Below are 19,931 nucleotides of genomic sequence, written 5' to 3'. Positions count from 1 at the left end.
AACAAAAATCAAACTATAAAGGCTTTGTTTGTGTTTTTATGTATACATGTGTATGTATCTGTTTCTATATTGTCTACATGGTACCAAGTTGACTTGTAAATAAATGAATCCTCATAAATTACGTAAATAAAACGAAATGCTTTTCAAGTTCATATGACTTTTTAGTAATCTTTGGTGAATAAAAATAATATTGGTTTAAGTATATGTAATTGAATCTACTAGAAATAAGAGAAAACAATCCTGTATACTAAGTATATGAAAAAACCCAGGATGTTTTTGGTGAGAAAAGAGTTATAAAAAGGCATAAGGACATGTGTTTTCGTTTTTAAAAAATACTTTTGTCTAGTTTTGCGGTTAAAAGTTCGTTTTTTCTTTCTTTCTTTCTTTCTTTTCTTTTTCTTTTCCTTTTTTTGAGACAGGGTCTTAACTCTGTCACCCAGGCTGGAGTCCAGTGACACGTTCTCAGCTCACTGCAACCTCTGCCTCCTGACCTCAAGTGATCCTCCCACCTCAGCCTCCCAAGTAGCTGGAACTACAGGCACACATCACCACACCTGGCTAATATTTGTATTTTTTGTAGAGACAGGATATCATCATGTTTCCCAGGCTAATCTTGAACTCCTGGGCTCCAGTGATCCCCCTGCCTTGGCTTCCCAAAGTGCTGGGATTATAGGCGTGAGCCACTGTGCCCGTCCTATTTCAAAATTTTAGTGATATACATAAAATTGAGTGAATATAGAAAGTTGGGAAAAGAAAGAATATAAAAAATTTCATACCAGGTTAGGTTATAAAAGGCTTATGGAAATCTTGTGTGGTCAAAGCTAATTAAAAATAGATGAACTTATAAAATTCATAAAGATGAGCTTATAAAGTTTTATTAAATTTAGCTTTAGTATCAATACACTGAAACATGGGTAAATTTTGATTTTCTCTTTGAACAAAATTTGTGTGTACTACTAATAAAAGATAGTAAGCTGGGCATGGTGTCTCATGCCTATAATCCCTGCACTTTAGGAGGCCAAGGCAGATGGATCACCTGAGGTCAGGAGTTCAAGAACAGCCTGGCCAACAAAAACCCTGTCTCTACTAAAAATGCAAAAATGAGCTGGGCGCAGTGGCAAGTGCCTATAATCCCAGCTACTTGGGAGACTGAGGCAGGAGAATCGCTTGATCCTAGGAGGCAGAGGTTGCAGTGAGCCAAGATTGCACCACTGCACTCCAGCCTGGGCAATAGAGTAAGACTCCGTCTCAAAAAAAAAAAAAGAAAAAAAAAAAAGGAAGGAGAGAAACAGACTCTGTGTACTTTATTAGATCTTTTAGTTATTTGAATATTTGTCTCCTCTCCATCAAAAAGTAAAGATTTTTGCTTTTTAAAATCTTTTATAAATAAATTATAACTTTGGCTAAATGACTATTGTTTTACAGTGACCTGTGATCCTATTGTGATTACGTGTTTTAAACCTTTTAAACATTTCCTATTTTGATCAAGTGTTTTCAACCTTTTACACATTTCACAGGCTTCCTCAAATCAAACTTTGTATTTGAAATTAAGTGTTTTCAACCTCAAACTAACTTTGGGATGTTCAAAGGGACCCCTGAAGCATCCAAAAGAGAGGTCATAAGCAGGCCTATTGGTACATTAAATTACATGGGAAGCACTGTCAAATAAACAATGATGTTCAGCCTTTTTTTTTTTTTTTTGAGTTATATTTGTAAGAACATGTCATTAATGTGCTCCAAATTTGTATGCAAATCCTAAAAATCTGACATGCTATCAACTCATCATTATGGCGATTATGTAAAATTGTTGTAGACCACAGAAAATAACTAAGTTTTAAAAATCAATTGTTTATTTAAGTATGGCCATTTTAAGTCCTGTTGTCCACAGTTAATTGCTTTACTTTGATTTTTTTTCTGAAAGCTCTTTGCAAATCCTAGATGTTGTATCTTCGAGGAGGTTTATGGAAAGGATGGAAAGAACTCGGACAAATACAGGTTTCTGACAACATTGAGATCATACCATTGGACTAGGCAAAAAGTTTCAAAACACTAAAAAACAAAACAAAACTAGAAAACCTGGACTCATAAAACCGCCCACCTAACATCAAGCAGAACGAGAATTAATTAGATGGGACTGAACTGGTAGAAGACTGAAATGATTTTTTAGGACATCTTTTTGTTTGTCATATTGCTGATTTTTTATGTTTTGTTTTCCAGAATTAAGAAAACTTTTTTCTTCTTATTTCAGGATATTTATAGCTTACAGCAATTGATTGTTTTCCAGAATTAAGAAAACTGTTTTCTTCTTATTTAAGGCTATTTATAGCTTACAGCAATTGAGTAAAGTGTACTTTCATAATAGATTTAAAACATTTACCTCTCTACCTAATCTCTCTAGAATTTGGAAACTATTTGTGAATATTCTTATTTTATGACAGTATAGTTATTTGCATAAGTTCAGTAAGATTGTTTTCATCTGCCACAAAACATAATTGGAAAAACTGGTTATTTTACCAAGGCTTTAACTAGAATATCATATTTTGAGACATGACTAGACTGCTTTGAGGGACTGAGGTTGACTTGTATGGAGCCAATAAAAAGCCCCTTGGAAAGACTGGCCTGGTACTTTGTCTACGCAGTACTCTAATAAGGTTCCTAACCTAGAAGTAAGTAAAGAATGTCACTTTCTTTTTTTTTGTTGTTTTTTTTTGTTTTTTTTTTGTTGTTGTTGTCCCAGATTTATTGAAAATAATATAGCACTGCAGAAAAAATTCAAACAGGTCCCCGAGGCGTTTTGAAATTCATCCCAACTGTAGGTTGAGTGACCTGCAGGTTGGACAGACCGCCGAAGTCCAAAAGCTTCAGCATTTCCTTAGTGTCAGGATCTACTTCAATTATCTCCTGATCCAGGGCTGAGACCTCAGGAACGTAATTGTCTCTCCTTTCTCTCTCCTCCTCCTGCAGCTTGATGGAGATACCTCTTACAGGGCCTCTCTGAATCCGCTTCATCAGATGGGTGACATAGCCTGCTATCTTGTTGCGGAGCTTCTTGCTGGGGATAATGGCGATCTCCTCGCACACGCGCTTGTTCGTGTGGAAGTCGTTGCCCAGGCGCGTGTAGTACTTCTCTATGATGACCCGGGCCGCCTTCTTCACGGTTTTGGTGCGAACGCGGCCCATGTTGGCGGGTCCTTGGTAAAGAGCGAATGTCACTTTCTGACAGGCCTAGGAACCTCAAGTTATTTGGGGGACCTCTGGAAGAGTGAAATTCACTCAATTTGTATTGGTCTTACAGTCTTTGGCGTAACTCCTAAGCCTCAAGTGGCTTTTAAAAGACTAATTTGACATTTCTTATGAAGTTTCAGCAAAGCCAACTTAACAACAGTCTATATGATGAATCACTATCATTATTGCATTTTATGCACATAACCAGGCCAAGTAAATAACACTAAACTTATTTTATAAGCAAATTAGTCTTGCTATAAATATCTTTGGTAAAAATTAGAAAATGGCGAGAGAAAGCTTACGTTTCGGAACAAAACTATAGTGCACTAGATTCTAGCCCTGTCCATTTGTTTTTGAGGGGTTTGTTGTTGTTGTTGTTATCTGGGCTGAATCCAGAATTTTAGTTTTCTCCAGTATCTGGCTGCAGCTCTCCAGACTAATCTTTCCAATTGTTCTCCCATCCTTCCGACTTGGAATCACTAGAAATTAAAATCATCTTTTCCCTAATGGCATACAAGCTGAGGCTAGTCAGCCTGGCTTTGAAGAAAAATCATCACAGCAGCTTATATTTGGACAAATGTTGCATACGCAAACTGCAAACCAGAAAAATCTGTGAGATTGCCACTAATCTTTGTGACGGACTGCCCTCCAAACTCTGGAAAAACTAGTTTATAGACTACTCCAGACATTAACCTTTGTTCTTCTTTTTCCACAGAACTGCCTCTTATTAATGACCTGTTTGGCTTCATCATATAGAGGCATAGCTTTGACAACCCATCTGCAACGCCATCTTCTAGAATGATATACCATAGCTTAATTGGACTGGCCTATTCCCTGAAATGTGAGACTGGTTTAATTGCGTGTGGGAGAAAGTGCTTAGGTTTGTTCTTTTCTACGTGCTTATTCTCATCCTAATCTGTGTTATTTTCTCCCTTTGCAAATTCCTTGCCACTCAGTTACTAACCTGATTTCTCTCTCCATAACTACCAATCCTATTTTAATAGGTAAAACTTCCTGAAAATAAAGTTTCAAACGGGAGACTAAAAGAAACCAAACATATTTCCATATTTCACCCCAAAATATATTTCTTTTTTTTTTTTTTTTGAGACGAAGTCTTGCCCTGTGGCCCAGGCTGGAGTGTAATGGTGCAATCTTGGCTCACTGCAACCTCCACCTCCCAGGTTCAAGTGACTCCTGCCTCAGCCTCCCGAGTAGCTGGGATTATAGGCATGAGCCACCACGCCTGACTAATTTTTTGTATCTTTAGTAGAGACGGGGTTTCACCATGTTGGGCAGACTGGTGACTCCTGACCTTGCGATCTGCCTGCCTCAGCCTCCCAAAGTGATTGGATTACAGGCATGAGCCACCGCGCCTGGCCCCAAAATATACTTCTTTGACGTATTTTGAGATGGCTATTCAGAGGACCTGCAGAAAGGAATAGCCCTGAAAAGCTGCCTTTTGTAGGAGAGATTTGCATTTATAGAGAAAAATCTAGGTTAGTGAAATGAGCAGTCATGCTTCCTCTGAGTGCCTCCACCCATCCTTTGTCCAGATCTAGAAAAGATTATGTCCACCACAGACTACCATCTATCCTTTCTGAGGGCAGCTCTGAGACTGTATTAGTCCATTTTCATACTGCTATAAAGAACTGCCTGAGACTGGGTAATTTATAAAGAAAAGAGGTTTAATTGCCTCACAGTTCCACATGTCTCGGGAGGCCTCAGGAAACTTATAATCATGGCAGAAGGTGAAGGAGAAGCAAAGACTTTCTTCACATGGTGGCAGGAAAGAGAGACCGAGCAAGAGCAGGGAAAAGTGCCTTATAAAACCAACAGATCTCATGAGAACTCACTCACTGTCATGAGAATGGCATAACGGAAAATGCCCCCATGATCCAATCACCTCCCACCTGGTTCCTCCCTCGACATGTGGGGATTATGGGGATAAACTATTCAAGATGAGATTTGGGTAGGGACACAGAGCTAAACCACATCAGAGACGACCTGAGATACTTCCATCTGCATAATGAGACAGCCTTTGCTTGACATTCCTCTTCCATAACCTGTGCTGTCACCTCCCACAGAGCCCAGAGAAACTTGGTCCCAGGCCACTGGTCTTTGGACTCATTCATTTTTCCTGAAAATCATTTACTGCCCCTCAGAAGAATTGTCTCCCCACTCACTTATGAAGAAGGGTACACAAGCTTCTGTACCCTACTGGGTTATTGGATAATCATTCTCTCCTGTGATTCCTTGGTGCTATGCATATTAAAAAAAATTTTAATATGCCCTTTCTCCTGTTAATCTGCTTTTTGTCAGCTGATTTTCTGCGAATCTTCAGAGGGTGAAGGATAAGTTTTGCCTTGGCCCCTACAAGAACAATCCTTCAACTATTTTTGTAATTTATGATGTTGACTTTTTGAAGAATTCAAGCCATTTGTCTTCTAAAATGTCACATTGTCTCTATGTGTGTCTGTGTGTGTGTTTATGCCTTCTGTTTTGTTTTGTTTTGTTTTGGACGGAGTCTCACTCTGTCACACAGGCTGGAGTGCAGGGGTACGATCTCGGCTCACTGCAACCTCCGCCTCCCAGGTTTAAGTGATTCTCCTGCCTCAGCCTCACTAGTAGCTGGGATTACAGGCATGCACCACCACACCGGGCTAATTTTTAGTAGAGATGGGGTTTCACCATGTTGGCCAGGCTGGTCTTGAACTCCTAGCCCCAGGTGATCTACCCGCCTTGGCCTCAGCCAAAGTGCTGGGATTACAGGCGTGAGCCACAGCACCCGGCTTGTTTTGTTTCTTAACGCATCATTAATCATTAAGGCCAAATCTGAGCAGCCTAGGAAAGCTCTCTTATATCTGAGTACACACATTTTACAGAAAAGAAAACTGAGTCTCAGAGAAGCTAAGTTACTTACCTCTGGGCTCACAGCTAATATATGGAGAGCCAAGATTCTAACCCAAGTAAGCTTGATTCAGCTTGTGTATGTGTGATGCAATTTACTTTGTTCCTTTATCACCTGTGCTTCCTATTAAATTGAGGTTGGGGCTGGGCATGGTGGCTCGTGCCTGTAGTCCCAGTTACTTGGGAGGCTGAGGTGGGGAAGACATTGGGAGGCTGAGGTGGGGAGGCTTCAGTCTGGGAAGATCATTAGTGCCATGATTGTGCTACTGCACTCCAGCCTGGGCAACAGAGTGAGACCTTGTCTGAAAAATATAATAATGAATAAATAAATTAAATAAATAAAGGTTGGATGATTCAGGTTAAGCCATTTTGGTAAAATGATTTCATAGGTGATGCTTTATACTTCCTAGGGCATACCATGTCATGTCAGGTGTCCCACTCTTAGTGACCTACATTTGATTGCATGGTTAAAGTTCTGATCACCAGATATCTCCCGTTGCAATTAACAGGTAACTCATGGAGTGACATGTTGGCACCATGCAAATATCCTGTTCTGCCTTGTTCATTTTTGCAGCCCTCAGTTCCCAGCAGAGGGCATACCCAGTAGACCAATGACTTCTACCTTGGCAAACTATGATTGAGCACAAGCACCCAAACCTCACCAAGATACTTTCTCTAATGAATTATTCTGGAGAAATGGAGGCCCTGCAGGCCTGAGAGAAGGCAGGAGAGATCCCTGGGCAGGTGCCGAGGGCTAACACAGCTTCTCCTGCCAATGCCTCAGGCTAAGTTCCCAGACACACTCTAAGTGCTTGGAAGGAGCTGCCTCCTTTTAGAGATTGCTGGGGGAGGCTACCCACAGCTTGGTAAAGTCAGAAAAACAAAAACTTAAAAAGCTGTCATTTCAAAGCTGGGAACAGTTTTCTGTTTTGCAATAAACCAAAGACTCAATCTTCCTTTGTACTTGGAAAAACACCTGCCTGGTTCATTAATTTTATGCAAATATTAAGCAGGATATGTTTGAGCTAAATTGCTTTCTATAATAATGTAATAGGGTGCCTATGCTTTGCAGAGTCACATCTCTTCAGAATTTGTTTCCTTAGGCAGTGATTTTTGTTTTGGGTGTGTGTGGGTGTTGGGGGTGGGGGTTGTGCGTGTTGCCTAAATATGGTTTGAAAATTCTCTGTGCTTGAAAACTCATGCAAGTTCTGGTACAGATGGACAACAGGGGCGCCTGTACATAGTCTCACTGGTATCACAGGGGCACCATATCTGGAAGCTTTTTCAAACTAAGTGGAAGAATCCAAGCAGACTGGTTCCTGAGTTATCTGAGTCCAAACTCTGGGCATTCCCAGAACCCCTGAAGGGACATACCCAGTGGTGGCTTAAGGCCATCTTAGCTGGCTACTGAAGTGAAATGTGACCTCATTGTGATACCAGTTGGATGTAGCATACAAAGTGTTGTTACACCACGATGCCTGCATAATGCTCCTGCTCTGAGAAAGCAGTGTGAGTGTTGACAGTCTGGACACGGAGGTAAAAGACACAGAAAGAGGGGCATCCCCGTCCCCGGCTCTTACCTGGCAGCTTTGAGAGAGATAATGAGAGGGGATATGTTGAGACCAGATCCTTTCCAATTTTAAACTGGCTAAGACTCTTCTTTGGCCAGGCCTGGAGGGTGGCTATCTATGCCGTGTCATTAAAAATGGACCAGTGCCAGTTCTGTCACCTGCTGACCTGGATCCATCATTCATGGGTCAGAATTGGGCCACACTGAAGTGGATCTCTTCACTGGGTTGAACACATTATCCGAAGTTTCTTGATTCCTTAAATTCCTAAATACTGTAAACCTCTTGGCAATAAAGTTCGGGAACAGCCCACCATTCTCCACTTATTATTATTATTATTTTTTTAGACAGAGTCTCGCTCTGTCACCCAGGCTGGAGTGCAATGGCTCAATCTCGGCTCACTGCAACCTCCACCTCCCGGGTTCAAGTGATTCTCCTGCCTCAGCCTTCTGAGTAGCTGGGACTACAGGTACGCACCACCATGCCCAGATAATTTTTGTATTTTTAGTAGAGACAGGGTTTGACCATTTTTGCTAGGATGGTTTCGATCTCCCGACCTCGTGATCCGTCCATCTCGGCCTCCCAAAGTGCTGGGATTACAGGTGTGAGCCACCACGCCCGGCCCCACTTATCTCAAACTAACCATAAGCCCCTTCCCAAGTCACCAGGGGCAATGCAGCCTGAGGATGCGCCCTCTTTGCAGTCTTGAGTCGTATTGAGACAGATTATCTGTGGAGAGTGGAGAGCGAGCAGGTGTGATTAAAGCGCAGGGCCTGGTCTGCCAAGGTGGCTCCCACCTATAATCCCAATGCTTTGGGAGGCAGAAGTGGATAGATCGCTTGAACAGAGCAGTTTAAAATCAGCCTGCACAACACAGGAACAGCTTATCTTTACAAAAATAAAAAAATTAGCCAGGCATGGTGTCACACGCCTATAGACAGTCCCAGCTACTCAGGAGGCTGAGGTGGGAGGTTAGCTTGAGTCCAGGAGTTTGAGGCAGCAGTGAGCCATGATTGTGCCACTGGACTCCAGCCTGGGTGACAGAGTGAGGCCCTGTTTCGGGGGGAGAAAAATGCACAGGGCCTAAGACCTCAAAATCTTAAGCCCCACCTCCACCCCATTAACTCCATCCACAAATGTTTACTTCTCCAAATAGCCAAATAATCAGTGAGTGCTGAGCCTTCAAATTGATCCTGATTTCATCGTAGATGCCAAGCATTCTTCAGGATTGAGGTTTGAGATTGCGCACATTTTCTAGTTTTGTAGAAGATTGGGTTTTCTACATATTTTCCTCAAAATTTTTTTGATTTTGGAGTGAGATCAAAATAACTTTTTAGAGACTTTTTGTCGTCTTTTTCTCCATCTTCAGTTGTTTTGTTCAATTGTTTCCAATTCTTGCCCTTTTGTGAAAAGTTTTTGAAATGACTAATTGTCTTTCAATTGATCTTTAATTGCCTCCCACCAATTTTGATAAAAAGTATTCTCATTGTCATTAATTTTCTAAGTACTTTGTAACTGTAGTTTTGATTATCTATTTAACCCAAAAGTTATTTAAAGGGTGTTTTTAGTTTTCTAAGAGAGTAGGAGTGGGTTTTGTTTTTTGTTTTGTTTTGTTTTTTGGCTATTCTACTGGTTGTTCTCTTTTAACTTTACTGTATCATGGTGTAATGGAGTCCCTGTAATTTGTTTTTGTAATTTGTTTCAGTTTTCTTGATAGCTTGATGATACAATCAAGCAATTCAGATTTCTTTCTTTCTTTCTTTCTTTCTTTTTTTTTTTTTTTTTTTTGAGACGGAGTTTCGCTCTGTTGCCCAGGCTGGAGTGCAGTGGCGTGGTCTCGGCTCACTGCAAGCTCTGCCTCCCGAGTTCACGCCATTCTCCTGCCTCAGCCTCCCAAGTAGCTGGGACTATAGGCACCCGGCACCACGCCCAGCTAATTTTTTGTATATTTAGTAGAGACAGGGTTTCACCGTGTTAGTAAGGATGGTCTCGATCTCCTGACCTCATGATCTGCCCACCTCGGCCTCCCAAAGTGCTGGGATTTCAGGCGTGAGCCACCGCGCCCGGCAAGACTCCTCATCTCTAAAAAGCAAACCAAAAAAAGCCTTTTCCAATAATTGTATACATTCTTCTTTGATACTAAACTTCTAAGTGCAAGTGGTAGTTTCTTAAAAGTTATTTGCAATGGGGAATCTGAAACCTAACAATGAATATTTTGTATACTGTTATTGTGAAATCTATTGGTCTCACTCTGCTGCCCAGGACAGAGTGCAGTGCTGCAATCACGGCTCACTGCAGGCTCCAACTCCTGGGATCAAGCGATCCCTCTGCCTCAGCCTCCCAAACAGCTGGGACAACGAACGGGTACTTGCCACCACGACTGGCTAATTTTTCAAATTTTTGTAGAGATGGGCAGGGCAGGGCAGAGATCTCTTTTTCGTTACCCAGGCTGATCTGAAACTCCTAGCCTCAAGCAATCCTCCTGCCTCAGCCTTCCAGAGAGCTGGGATTACAGGCGGTGATTCCTCCCCAGGCCTGTTTGTTTGTATGTTGATTTCCCCATAGTGTGATTGTAAATTTGTGAATATATATTTCTATCATTTTGCTTTATATGTCTTGAATATATGTTGTTAGAAACCTAAGTGTTTATGGAAATTTGTTATCATCTTCATGGATAGTATTTTTTACCAATATACAACATCCCTCTTTGTTAATTGTATGTTTTTGCCTTGAGATTATTTATCTGATAGTAACATTGCTATACTTTCACATTCACCTGCTATGTTTTTCTCTTTTAATTAAAATTTGTTCTTATGAAAGTAATACATATACATAGTTTTGCTTTGTTTTTAAGTATAGTAATAATACTATAAGACCTCCAACAAAAAACAGCAGGACCTGCCCTATCACTCTCTACCAACCAACCCCATTCTCAGAGGCAACCACCCAAATGTTTGTATTTATTCTACATACCTAAATAACACGCATATACCTTCACTGACTATATATACTTCAGTTTTTCTCCTTGGAACTGACTTCTTCATAATGCTTGTTGTCTCATTAGTGAGCTAAATGACAAATAATATTGAGCATCTCTTCTTGTGCTTATGTGCCATCCATATATCCTGTTTGGTGAGGGGTCTATTCAGATTTTTCCATTTAGTTACTTATTTATAAGATGGAGTCTCGCTCTGTCTCCCAGGCTAGAGTGCAGTGGTGTGATCTTGGCTCGCTGCAACCTCCACCTCCCAGGTTCAAGAGATTCTCCTGCCTCCGCCTTCTGAGTAGCTGTAACTACAGGTGCGTGCAACCATGCCCAGCTAATTTTTGTATTTTCAGTAGAGACAAGGTTTCACCATGTTGGCAAGGCTGGTCTTGAACTGCCGACCTCAGGTGATCCACCCGCCTAGGCCTCCCAAAGTGCTGGGATTACAGGCATAAGCCACCGTGCACAGCCTAAATTTTTCCCATTTTAAATTTGGGTATTTTATTTTCTTGTTGTTGAGCTTTGCGAGTTCATTATATATTCTAGATACAAGTCCTTTATTAGAAATATGGCTTGCAGGCTGGGCATGGTGGTTCATGCCTGTAATCCCAGCACTTTGGGAGGCCGAGGCAGGCGGATCACCTGAGGTCAGGAATTCGAGACTAGCCTGATCAACATGGAGAAACCCCATCTCTGCTAAAAATACAAAATTAGCCAGGTGTGGTGGCACACGCCTGTAATCCCAGCTACTCAGGATATACCTCCTTTGGGGCTTTTTATTTATTTATTTTAGGACAGGGTCTCACTCTGTCCCCCAGGCTGGAGTGCAATGGCACCATCACAGTTCACTGTACCCTCCATCTCTTGGGCTCAAGAGATGGAGGCTGCGGTGAGCCGAGATTGCGCCATTGCACTCCAGCCTGGGCAACAAGAGCGAAATTCCATTTCAAAAAAAAAAGAAAGAAAAGAAATATGGTTTGCAAAGATTGTGTCTCAGTCTATAGCTTGTCTTTGTTCTTTTAACAGCGTGTCAAAGAGCCAAAGTGTTTCCTTTTTGTTGTTTTCTGAGGTTCATTGAAAATTACTGACATGAAGCTGATTGATAAATAGGAGAAAAGGCACACAAATTTATTTAGCATGTATACACAGGAGCCTTCAGAATGAAGACCGAAAGATACAGGGGAAAATGTTCATCTTAATATTTAGGTTCAACAAAGTGTAGACAGCTGTGAGGAAGTATGATTGAACAAAAAGAATATGATCTAACGCTAATAGGCTGAGTTAGGGAAACCCAGTAGCGCCTGTCTGTCTACATTTTCTTGGGCTCTCTGAGCATGCATTCCTTCCTCTCTGGGATGGGGCGGGGGGCGGTCTTATGAGCTATAGTCAAACAAGGTAGGCCAGATAGTTTCTTTATGACCAGCTTTTACACAGAAAGGTGGATGGAAAATGAGAGTATATTTTTAGGTTTTATGAGTAGCTTTGGGGAGAAGAGGTTCTGGTTTCTACCACCTGCTTTAGGGAAGAGATTTCTAGTTTCTATGGCTAGCCTCGGGAAAGAATGGGACTGAGAGATAAGAGGGAAGAAGAAGGTCAGAGAAAAACTTTTGCTTCTGAGGCTGCTGCTGAGGTCTACACTTTGGGGTATTGTTTTCTGAGCCCCAACAGATGAAATTCAATTTATCAATTTACTCTTTGATAGATTGTTCTTTTTGTACTGTTTCTAAGAAATCTTTGTCTAACTCGAGGTCAAAAAGGTTTTCTTCTATGTTTTCTTCTAGAAGTTGATTCATAATCTTGGGTTTTACATTGACGTCTATGATTCATTTTGAGTTAATTTTGATACATGGTGCAATGTATGGGTTGAAGTTAATTTTTTCTGCCTTATGAATATCCAATTGTTCCAGCACCATTTGTTGAAAAGATGATGCTTTCTCTACTGAATTGCCTTTGTATCTTCATTGAAAATCCATTTCCAGTCTCTCTGTTCTATTCCATTGATCTATTTTCTTCCTTAACATTGGTATCACACTGTCTTGATTATTGCAGTTGCATAAGAAGTCAAAATTGAAAATAGTATTCAGCCATAACAAAGAATGAGATCCTGTCATTTGCGGCAACATGGATGGAACTGGAGATCATTATGTTAAGTGACATAAGCCAAGCACAGTAAGGCAAATATCGAATGTTCTCACTCATACTTGGAAGCTAAAAAAGTGGATCTCATGGAGACAGCAGACTGATGGTGACCAGAGGCTGAGAGGATGGGAAGGGAGGGATGAAGGGAGATTGATTGATGGGTACAAAAATACAGTAAGATAGAAGGAATAAGATCTAGTGTTCAATAGTTCCCTAGGGTGATTATAGTTAACAATAATGTATATTTCAAGATAGCTAGAATAATGAATATTCTCAACTTAAAGAAAAGATACATGTTTGAGGTGATGGATATCTCAATTGCCCCATCTGATCACTACACATTGTATGCATGTAACAAAATGACGTGTACCCCCCAAATACATACAACTATTATATATTGATTTTTAAAAATATATATTTAGTATTTTTATTTCATCTTTTCAAGGATCATATATTTTCATGTCATTCTTTTTTTTTTTTTACTTTTTATTATTACATACCAAATTTTTAAAAAATAAGTCTTGAAATTGGGTAGTGTTAGTCCTTCAACTTTGTTCTTCTAAAACGGTTCTTACTATTCTAGGTCATTTGAATTTCCATGTAAATTTTAGATTCAGTTTGTAATTGTCTGCAAAAAAGCCTCTTGGGATTGTATTCATAATTGCACTGAATCTATGGATCAATTTGATCTTTCCATTCATTTAGGTCATTTAAAATTTGGCTCATCAGGTCGGGCGCGGTGGCTCTTTCCTGTAATTCCAGCACTTCAGGAGGCAAAGGCAGGCAGATCACTTGAGGTCGAGAGTTTAAGACCAGCTTGGCCAATATGGTAAAACCACATCTCTACTAAAAATACAAAAATTAGCCAGATGTGGTGGCGGGTGCCTGTAATCCCAGCTACTCAGGAGGCTGAGGCAGGAGAAGCACTTGAACCTGGGAGGCAGAGGTTGCAATGAGCCAAGTTCATGCCACTGCATTGCAGCCTGTAAGACAGTGAGACTCTCTCTCCAAAAAATAAAAATAAAAAATAAAATAAAATAAAATTTTGCTCATCAGTGTTGTGTAGTTTTCACTGTACAGGTCTTCTTATATCTTTTGATAAATATATCCATAAGTATTTTTTTGATGTTACTATTAGTGGCATATTTTAAAATTTTTGTTTATTTCCAGTGGCTTATTGTTCATACCCAGAAAAGTAATTTGTTTTTGTTTTTGTTTTTTATTGAGGAGTCTCACTCTGTCACCAGGCTGGAGTGCAGTGGCACCATCTTGGCTCACTGCAACCTCCACCTCCCAGTCAAGCAATTCTCCTGCCTCAGCCTCTCGAGTAGCTGGGACTACAGGAACATGCTGCCACGCCTGGTTAATTTTTTTTTTTTTTTCTTTTTTTTTAGTAGAGACAGGGTTTCACCACTTTGCCCAGGCTGGTCTCGAACTCCTGAGCTCAGGCAATCCGCCCACCTCGGCCTCCCAAAGTGCTAGGATTACAGGCGTGAACCACCATGCCTAGCCAGTTTATTTTAATATATTAGTCTTGTATCTTGTAATGTTCCTAAACTCATTCATTAGTTCTAGTAGTGTTTTGTTTTGTTCATTTATTTATTTATTTATTTATTGAGACGAAGTCTCACTCTGTCACCCAGGCTGGAGTACAGTGGCACGATCTCAGCTCACTGCAACCTCCGCTTCCCAGCTTCAAACGATTCTCCTGCCTCAGCCTCCCGAGTAGCTGGGAGTACAGGTGTGTGCCGCCAAGCCCAGCTAATTTTTACATTTTTAATAGAGAAGGGGTTTCACCATGTTGGTCAGGCTAGTCTCAACCTCCTGACCTCGTGATCTGCCCACTTCAGCCTCCCAAAGTACAGGGATTACAGGGGTGAGCCACTGCACCTGGCCCAGTTCTAGTAGCTTTTAATAGATTTGTCAGCTTTCTGTATAGATGCTCATGTTGTCTGCAAATAGACAGTTTTATTTTTCTTTCTTTCATTGTTTTTTTTTGAGACAAGGTCTTGCTCTGTCACCCTGGCTGAAATGCAGTGGTGTGAACACAGCTCACTGCAGCCTCAACCTCCTGGGCTCAAGTGATCCTCTTGCCCCAGCTTCCTGAGTAGCTTGGACCACAGGCGCACAACACCAGCCTGACTTTTTAATTTTTTATAAAGACAAGTTCTCACCGTGTTGCCTAGGCTGGTCTCAAACTCCTGGGCTCAATTGATCCTCCCGCCTTGGCCTCCCAAAGTGCTGGGATTACAGGAATAAGCTACCGCACCCAGCCTACTTTTTCTTTTATCAGATGGCTATCTTTTGTTTCTTTTGTTTCTTTTTCTTGCCTAACCCCACTATCTGGAAACCTCAATACAATGTTGCCTAGAAGAGGTGAGATCTCACATCCTTGTCTTATTCCTAAGCATGGGAGGAAATCATCAGTCTATCACCATTAGGTATAATTTTGGCTGCGGGTTTTTCATACACGTCCTTCACCAGTCAGGTTGAAGATGTTCCCTTCTAGTTATTCTTTACCAAAAGAGTGAATGCTGGATTTTTGTCAATGTGTTTTCTGTATCGATTGAGGTTATCATCTAGGTTTTCTGTTTTGTTAAAATGACTATATTGATTCAGTTATTTTTACTTTTTTCAGACATGAGGCCTTGCTGTGTTGCCCAGGTTGGAGTGCAGTGGCTATTCTACGGCATGATTACAGTGCACTGCAGCCAGCAAACTCCCGGCCTCAAGCCATCCTTCCACCTCAGCCTCCCAAGTAGCTAGGACTAGAGGTGCACGCCACCACACCCAGCTCGATTCTTTTTTTTTAATTTGGAAAAATTTCTGGAAGATTGATTCATTTTTGAATGTTGAACCAACTTGGCAACACTGGGATAAATCCCCTCTCTATTTATGATTGAATTCACTTTGCTAAAATTTTGTTTAAATTTGTTGGTCATTACGAGTATTGGTCTGTAGTTTTGTTATAATGTCTTTATCTGACTTTAATATTAGAGTAATGCTGGGCTCATAAAATGAGCTGGAAATTGTACCCTTCTCTTCAATTTTATGGAATAATGTATGTGGAATTGGTATTATTTCTTCTATAAATGTTTGGTAGAATTCATGACTGAAGCCACGTGGGCCTAGATCTGTCTTATTGGGAAGGTTTTTAACTACACATTCAACTTCTTTAGCAGATGCAGAACTATTCAGGTAATCTACTTCTTGAGAGAACTTTGGTAGTTTGTGTCTTTCAAGGAATTTGTCCATTTTGTCTGGGTTGTCAAACTTATTGGCATAAAGTTGTTCACAATTGTGTAGGGGAAACTCTATCCGTGCTTTCTTTTGCTCTCACACCATGACAGTCATCAACACAGAAGCCTTCGGTGACCAAATGTGTGGGGGTTTTCCTCCACACACCAAGCAGCAGACACCAGCCGGGTGTCCTCGAATCTAGTTCTGACACCATCTACCTGGAGATAGTGTCAGATCCCACAGGTTGGGGGTTCAGTCCCACACTCTCAGACACCAGTCATAAATCCAGGCCTCTGGAACTTCTGACTGGCTTCAAGTCAGGGTTCCAGTGACCCCCTCTTTGGGTTTGACTAATTTGCTGGAGTGGCCCACAAAACTCAGGGAAACACTTACTTGGTTTACCAGTTTATTATAAAGCATAAGGCACAGGATACAGATGAAGAAACGCGTAGGGTGAGGTATGAGGAAAGGGGTGTGGAGCTTCCATGCCCTCCCTGGGTGCCACTGTGCAGGAACCTCCACATGTTCAGCGATCTGGAAGCTCCCTGAACCCTGTCCTCTCGGTTTGTAATGGAAGCATTCCTTCCCCCAGAGTACAGGGTGCGAGTTCGTATAGGAGGGTCTTAAGACCCACAAGGAGAGAGTCCTGCCTTGGAGCAGGTGAAGAGGGCAGGTCAGAGGCCTGTCCCTGAGACCTAATACACCCAACAAAAGACTGTAACAAGGGCTATGGGAGTTATGTGCCAGAAACTGTGGAGGAAAACCAATATACATCATAACACCACAATAATGTTCCTTATGTTCCTGTTAATATTTGCAGAATGTCTAAGGAAGTCACCTCTCTCATTCCTGATTGATAATTTGAGTCTTCTCTCTTTTTTTTTTTTTTTAAATAATCTGGTAGTAAGTTTATCAATTTTTTTGATCTTCTCAAATAATCAGCTTTTGGTTTCATTCACTTTCTCTATTATTTTTCTGTTTTCTGTTCCACTGATTTCTGCTTTGATCTTCATTATTTCCTTTCTTTTGCTTAGTTTGGTTTAATTTGGTCTCTTTTTTCTAGTTTCTTAAGGTGTAAGCTGAGGCCATTGATTTGAGACCTCCATTTTTTTCTCGTATAGACACTTAATGCTATACATTCTCCCCAAATGGCTGTTTTAACGATACTGCCAACATTCTGATATGTTGTGTTTTCATTTTCATTCAGTTCAAAGAAGACTTTGTAATGTCGCTTTGATTTCTTCTTGACCCATGGCTTATTTAGAAATGTGTTATTTAGTTTATAAGCATTTGAGGATTTCCCAGAGGTCTATTGTTGATTTCCAATTTAATTTCATTGTGGCCAGAGAATATACTTAACATGATTCTAATCTTGTAAAGTTTATTGAAACTTGGTTTATGATTCAGAATATGATCTATCTTGGTAAACTTTCCATGGGCACGCACTTGAAAATGTGTGTTCTGTTCTTGAGTGGCCTATTTTAGGCCATGTTGGTTGATAATGTTGAAATCTTCTATATCCTTAATGATTTTTCTATTTTCACTCTCTACCATTAATTGAAACAGAGGTATTGAAATCTCCAGCCATAATTGGAAGTTTCTTTATTTCTCCTTATCATTCTATCAGTTTTTGCTTCATGTGTTTTGAAGATCTATGTGCATAAACATTTAGGATTTTTATGTCTTCCAGGTGAATTGACCCCCTTGTCATTATGAAATGCACTATCCCTGTGAAATCAACTTTGTCTAATATTAATCTAGCCACTCCAGCTTTCTCTGACTTTTTCCATCCTTTTTACTTTTACCTTTTTTTTTTTCTTTTTCTTTGAGATGTAGCTTCAGTCTTGTTGCCCAGGCTGGAGTGCAATGGTGCGACCTCAGCTCACAGCAACCTCCACCTCCTAGGTTCAAGCACTTCTCCTGCCTCAGCCTCCCAAGTAGCTGGGATTACAGGCACCCACCACCACGCCCAATTTTTTTTTTTTTTTTTTTTTTTTTGTATTTTTAGTAGAGATGGGGTTTCACCATGTTGGCCAGGCTGGTCTTGAACTCCTGGCCTCAAGTGATCCACCCACCTTGGCCTGTCAAAGTGCTGGGATTACAGGCATGAACCACTGAGCCCAGCCTAGCTTATGTGTTCTTTTGTTTTTTTTGTTTTTTGAGACGGAGTCTCGCTCTGTCGCCCAGGCTTGAGTGCAATGGCACAATCTTTACTCACTGCAACCTCCCGCTCCCAGGTTCAAGCGATTCTTCTGCCCCAGCCTCCTGAGTAGCTGGGGTTACAGGCACCGGCCACCATGCCCGGCTAATTTTCGTATTTTTGTAGAGACGGGGTTTCACCATTTGGCCAGGCTGGTCTTGAACTCCTGACCTCAGGTGATCTGCCCGCTTTGGCCTCCCAAAGTGCTGGGATCACAGGCGTGAGCCACCGCACCTAGCCTACCTTATGTGTTCTTATATTTAAGCGCACCTCATGAAGGCAGCATGTAGTTGGGTCTGGCTTTGATATCCAATCTGATACTGTCTGCCTTTAATTGGGAGTGTGAGACTATTTTTATTTAATGTGATTACTGATATAATTACGATTAAGTCTGTCATCTTGAAATTTGTTTTTTATTGGTCCTACATGTTTTCTGTTTCTCTTTTCTTCTTTTTCAGCCTACTTATAGATTAATGGAGCATATTTTATGATTCAATTTTATCTTCTTTATTGGCTTATTAGCTATAATTCTTTGTTTCTTTAATGGTTGCTTTAGGGTTTATAGTATACGTCCAACTTATCAGAGTCAACTTCCAAATGGTATTATACAATTTCACATATCATCTAAGAACTTATGATATGTTCCTGTTAATATTAGCAGAACATCTAAGGCACAGGGTCTGTGAGACCAGGCTCTGTCCTGCCCCAGTGTCAAGTCCGACCTCCAGGTACTAGTCCCTCCTGTGGGGCCTTAACTGCTCCCCTCAGCATCTAGGTGCTGAAAGAGGAGACTTCAGGTACCATGGAATCCACCTGCCTGCCCAGGCAGTGTTGCCAACAGAAGGTCGACTATGAGAAAGGTGTTTCTTTCAATTAACCGAAGTCTCTCTGAATGTGACTTCCACCACAGTTCCGGCTCCGCCGTCTTCTGAATTCACACAGGCTCCCCTACGTCCCCCCCAACCTGGCTGCCTTTCTGAAGAAGGACACCTTGGGTCATGTGTCCCCTCTGCCTCTCTCCTCAAAGTGAATGAAAATCAGAAAAAAGCAAAACAAAAAACAAAACCCAATGAGCTCTCCTAAGGACATAAGACACAGCTGAAATGAGAGGTAGAAAAGCAGAAAGAAGGAACTGTGACTCCTACATCAGGGAATTTCCCCACCATTACTCAGAGGGGACTGGAGTAGATCCAGGCTGTGTGGACCCTAAAGCGTATGCAATTTTGTTCCTCTTTTATTTATTTATTTATTTATTTAGACGGAGTTTCGCTCTTGTTGCCAGGCTAGAGTGCAATGGTGCTCTTGACTCAGAGGGGATTGGAATAAATCCAGGCTGTGGGGACCCTAAAGCTTATGCAATTTTGTTGCTTTGTATTTATTTATTTATTTATCTATGTATTTATGTATGTATGTATGTATGTATTTATTTATTTATTTATTTTAGAGGGAGTTTCGCTCTTGTTGCCCAGGCTGGAGTGCAATGGTATGATCTCAGCTCACCGCAACCTCCGCCTCCTGGGTTCAAGCGATTCTTCTGCCTCAGCCTCCCAGGTAGCTGGGATTACAGGCTTGTGCCACCACGCCCAGCTAATTTTTGTATTTTTAGTAGAGATGGGGTTTCACCATGTTGGTCAGGCTGGTCTCGAACTCCTGATCTTGTGATCTG

General features: G+C 41.1%; 2 protein-coding genes across 7 annotated transcripts in view; both read right to left on the bottom strand.

Annotated features, from left to right (window-relative positions):
• Positions 1-19,931, bottom strand: part of B3GNT2 (UDP-GlcNAc:betaGal beta-1,3-N-acetylglucosaminyltransferase 2) — a 320,804-nt gene that overhangs the window by 254,258 nt on the left and 46,615 nt on the right. The gene's annotated exons all lie outside the window — the stretch shown is intronic.
• LOC103220182 (small ribosomal subunit protein eS17) lies at positions 2,685-3,221 on the bottom strand. Its single transcript, XM_007970490.3, has one exon. The coding sequence runs from the start codon at positions 3,178-3,180 to the stop codon at positions 2,773-2,775; it is 408 nt and encodes a 135-aa protein (XP_007968681.2). The 5' UTR covers positions 3,181-3,221; the 3' UTR covers positions 2,685-2,772.

This window comes from Chlorocebus sabaeus, chromosome 14 (genome assembly GCF_047675955.1).
Source record: "Chlorocebus sabaeus isolate Y175 chromosome 14, mChlSab1.0.hap1, whole genome shotgun sequence".
NCBI lineage: Eukaryota > Metazoa > Chordata > Mammalia > Primates > Cercopithecidae > Chlorocebus > Chlorocebus sabaeus.
This window is presented reverse-complemented; position numbering and strand designations above follow the sequence as displayed.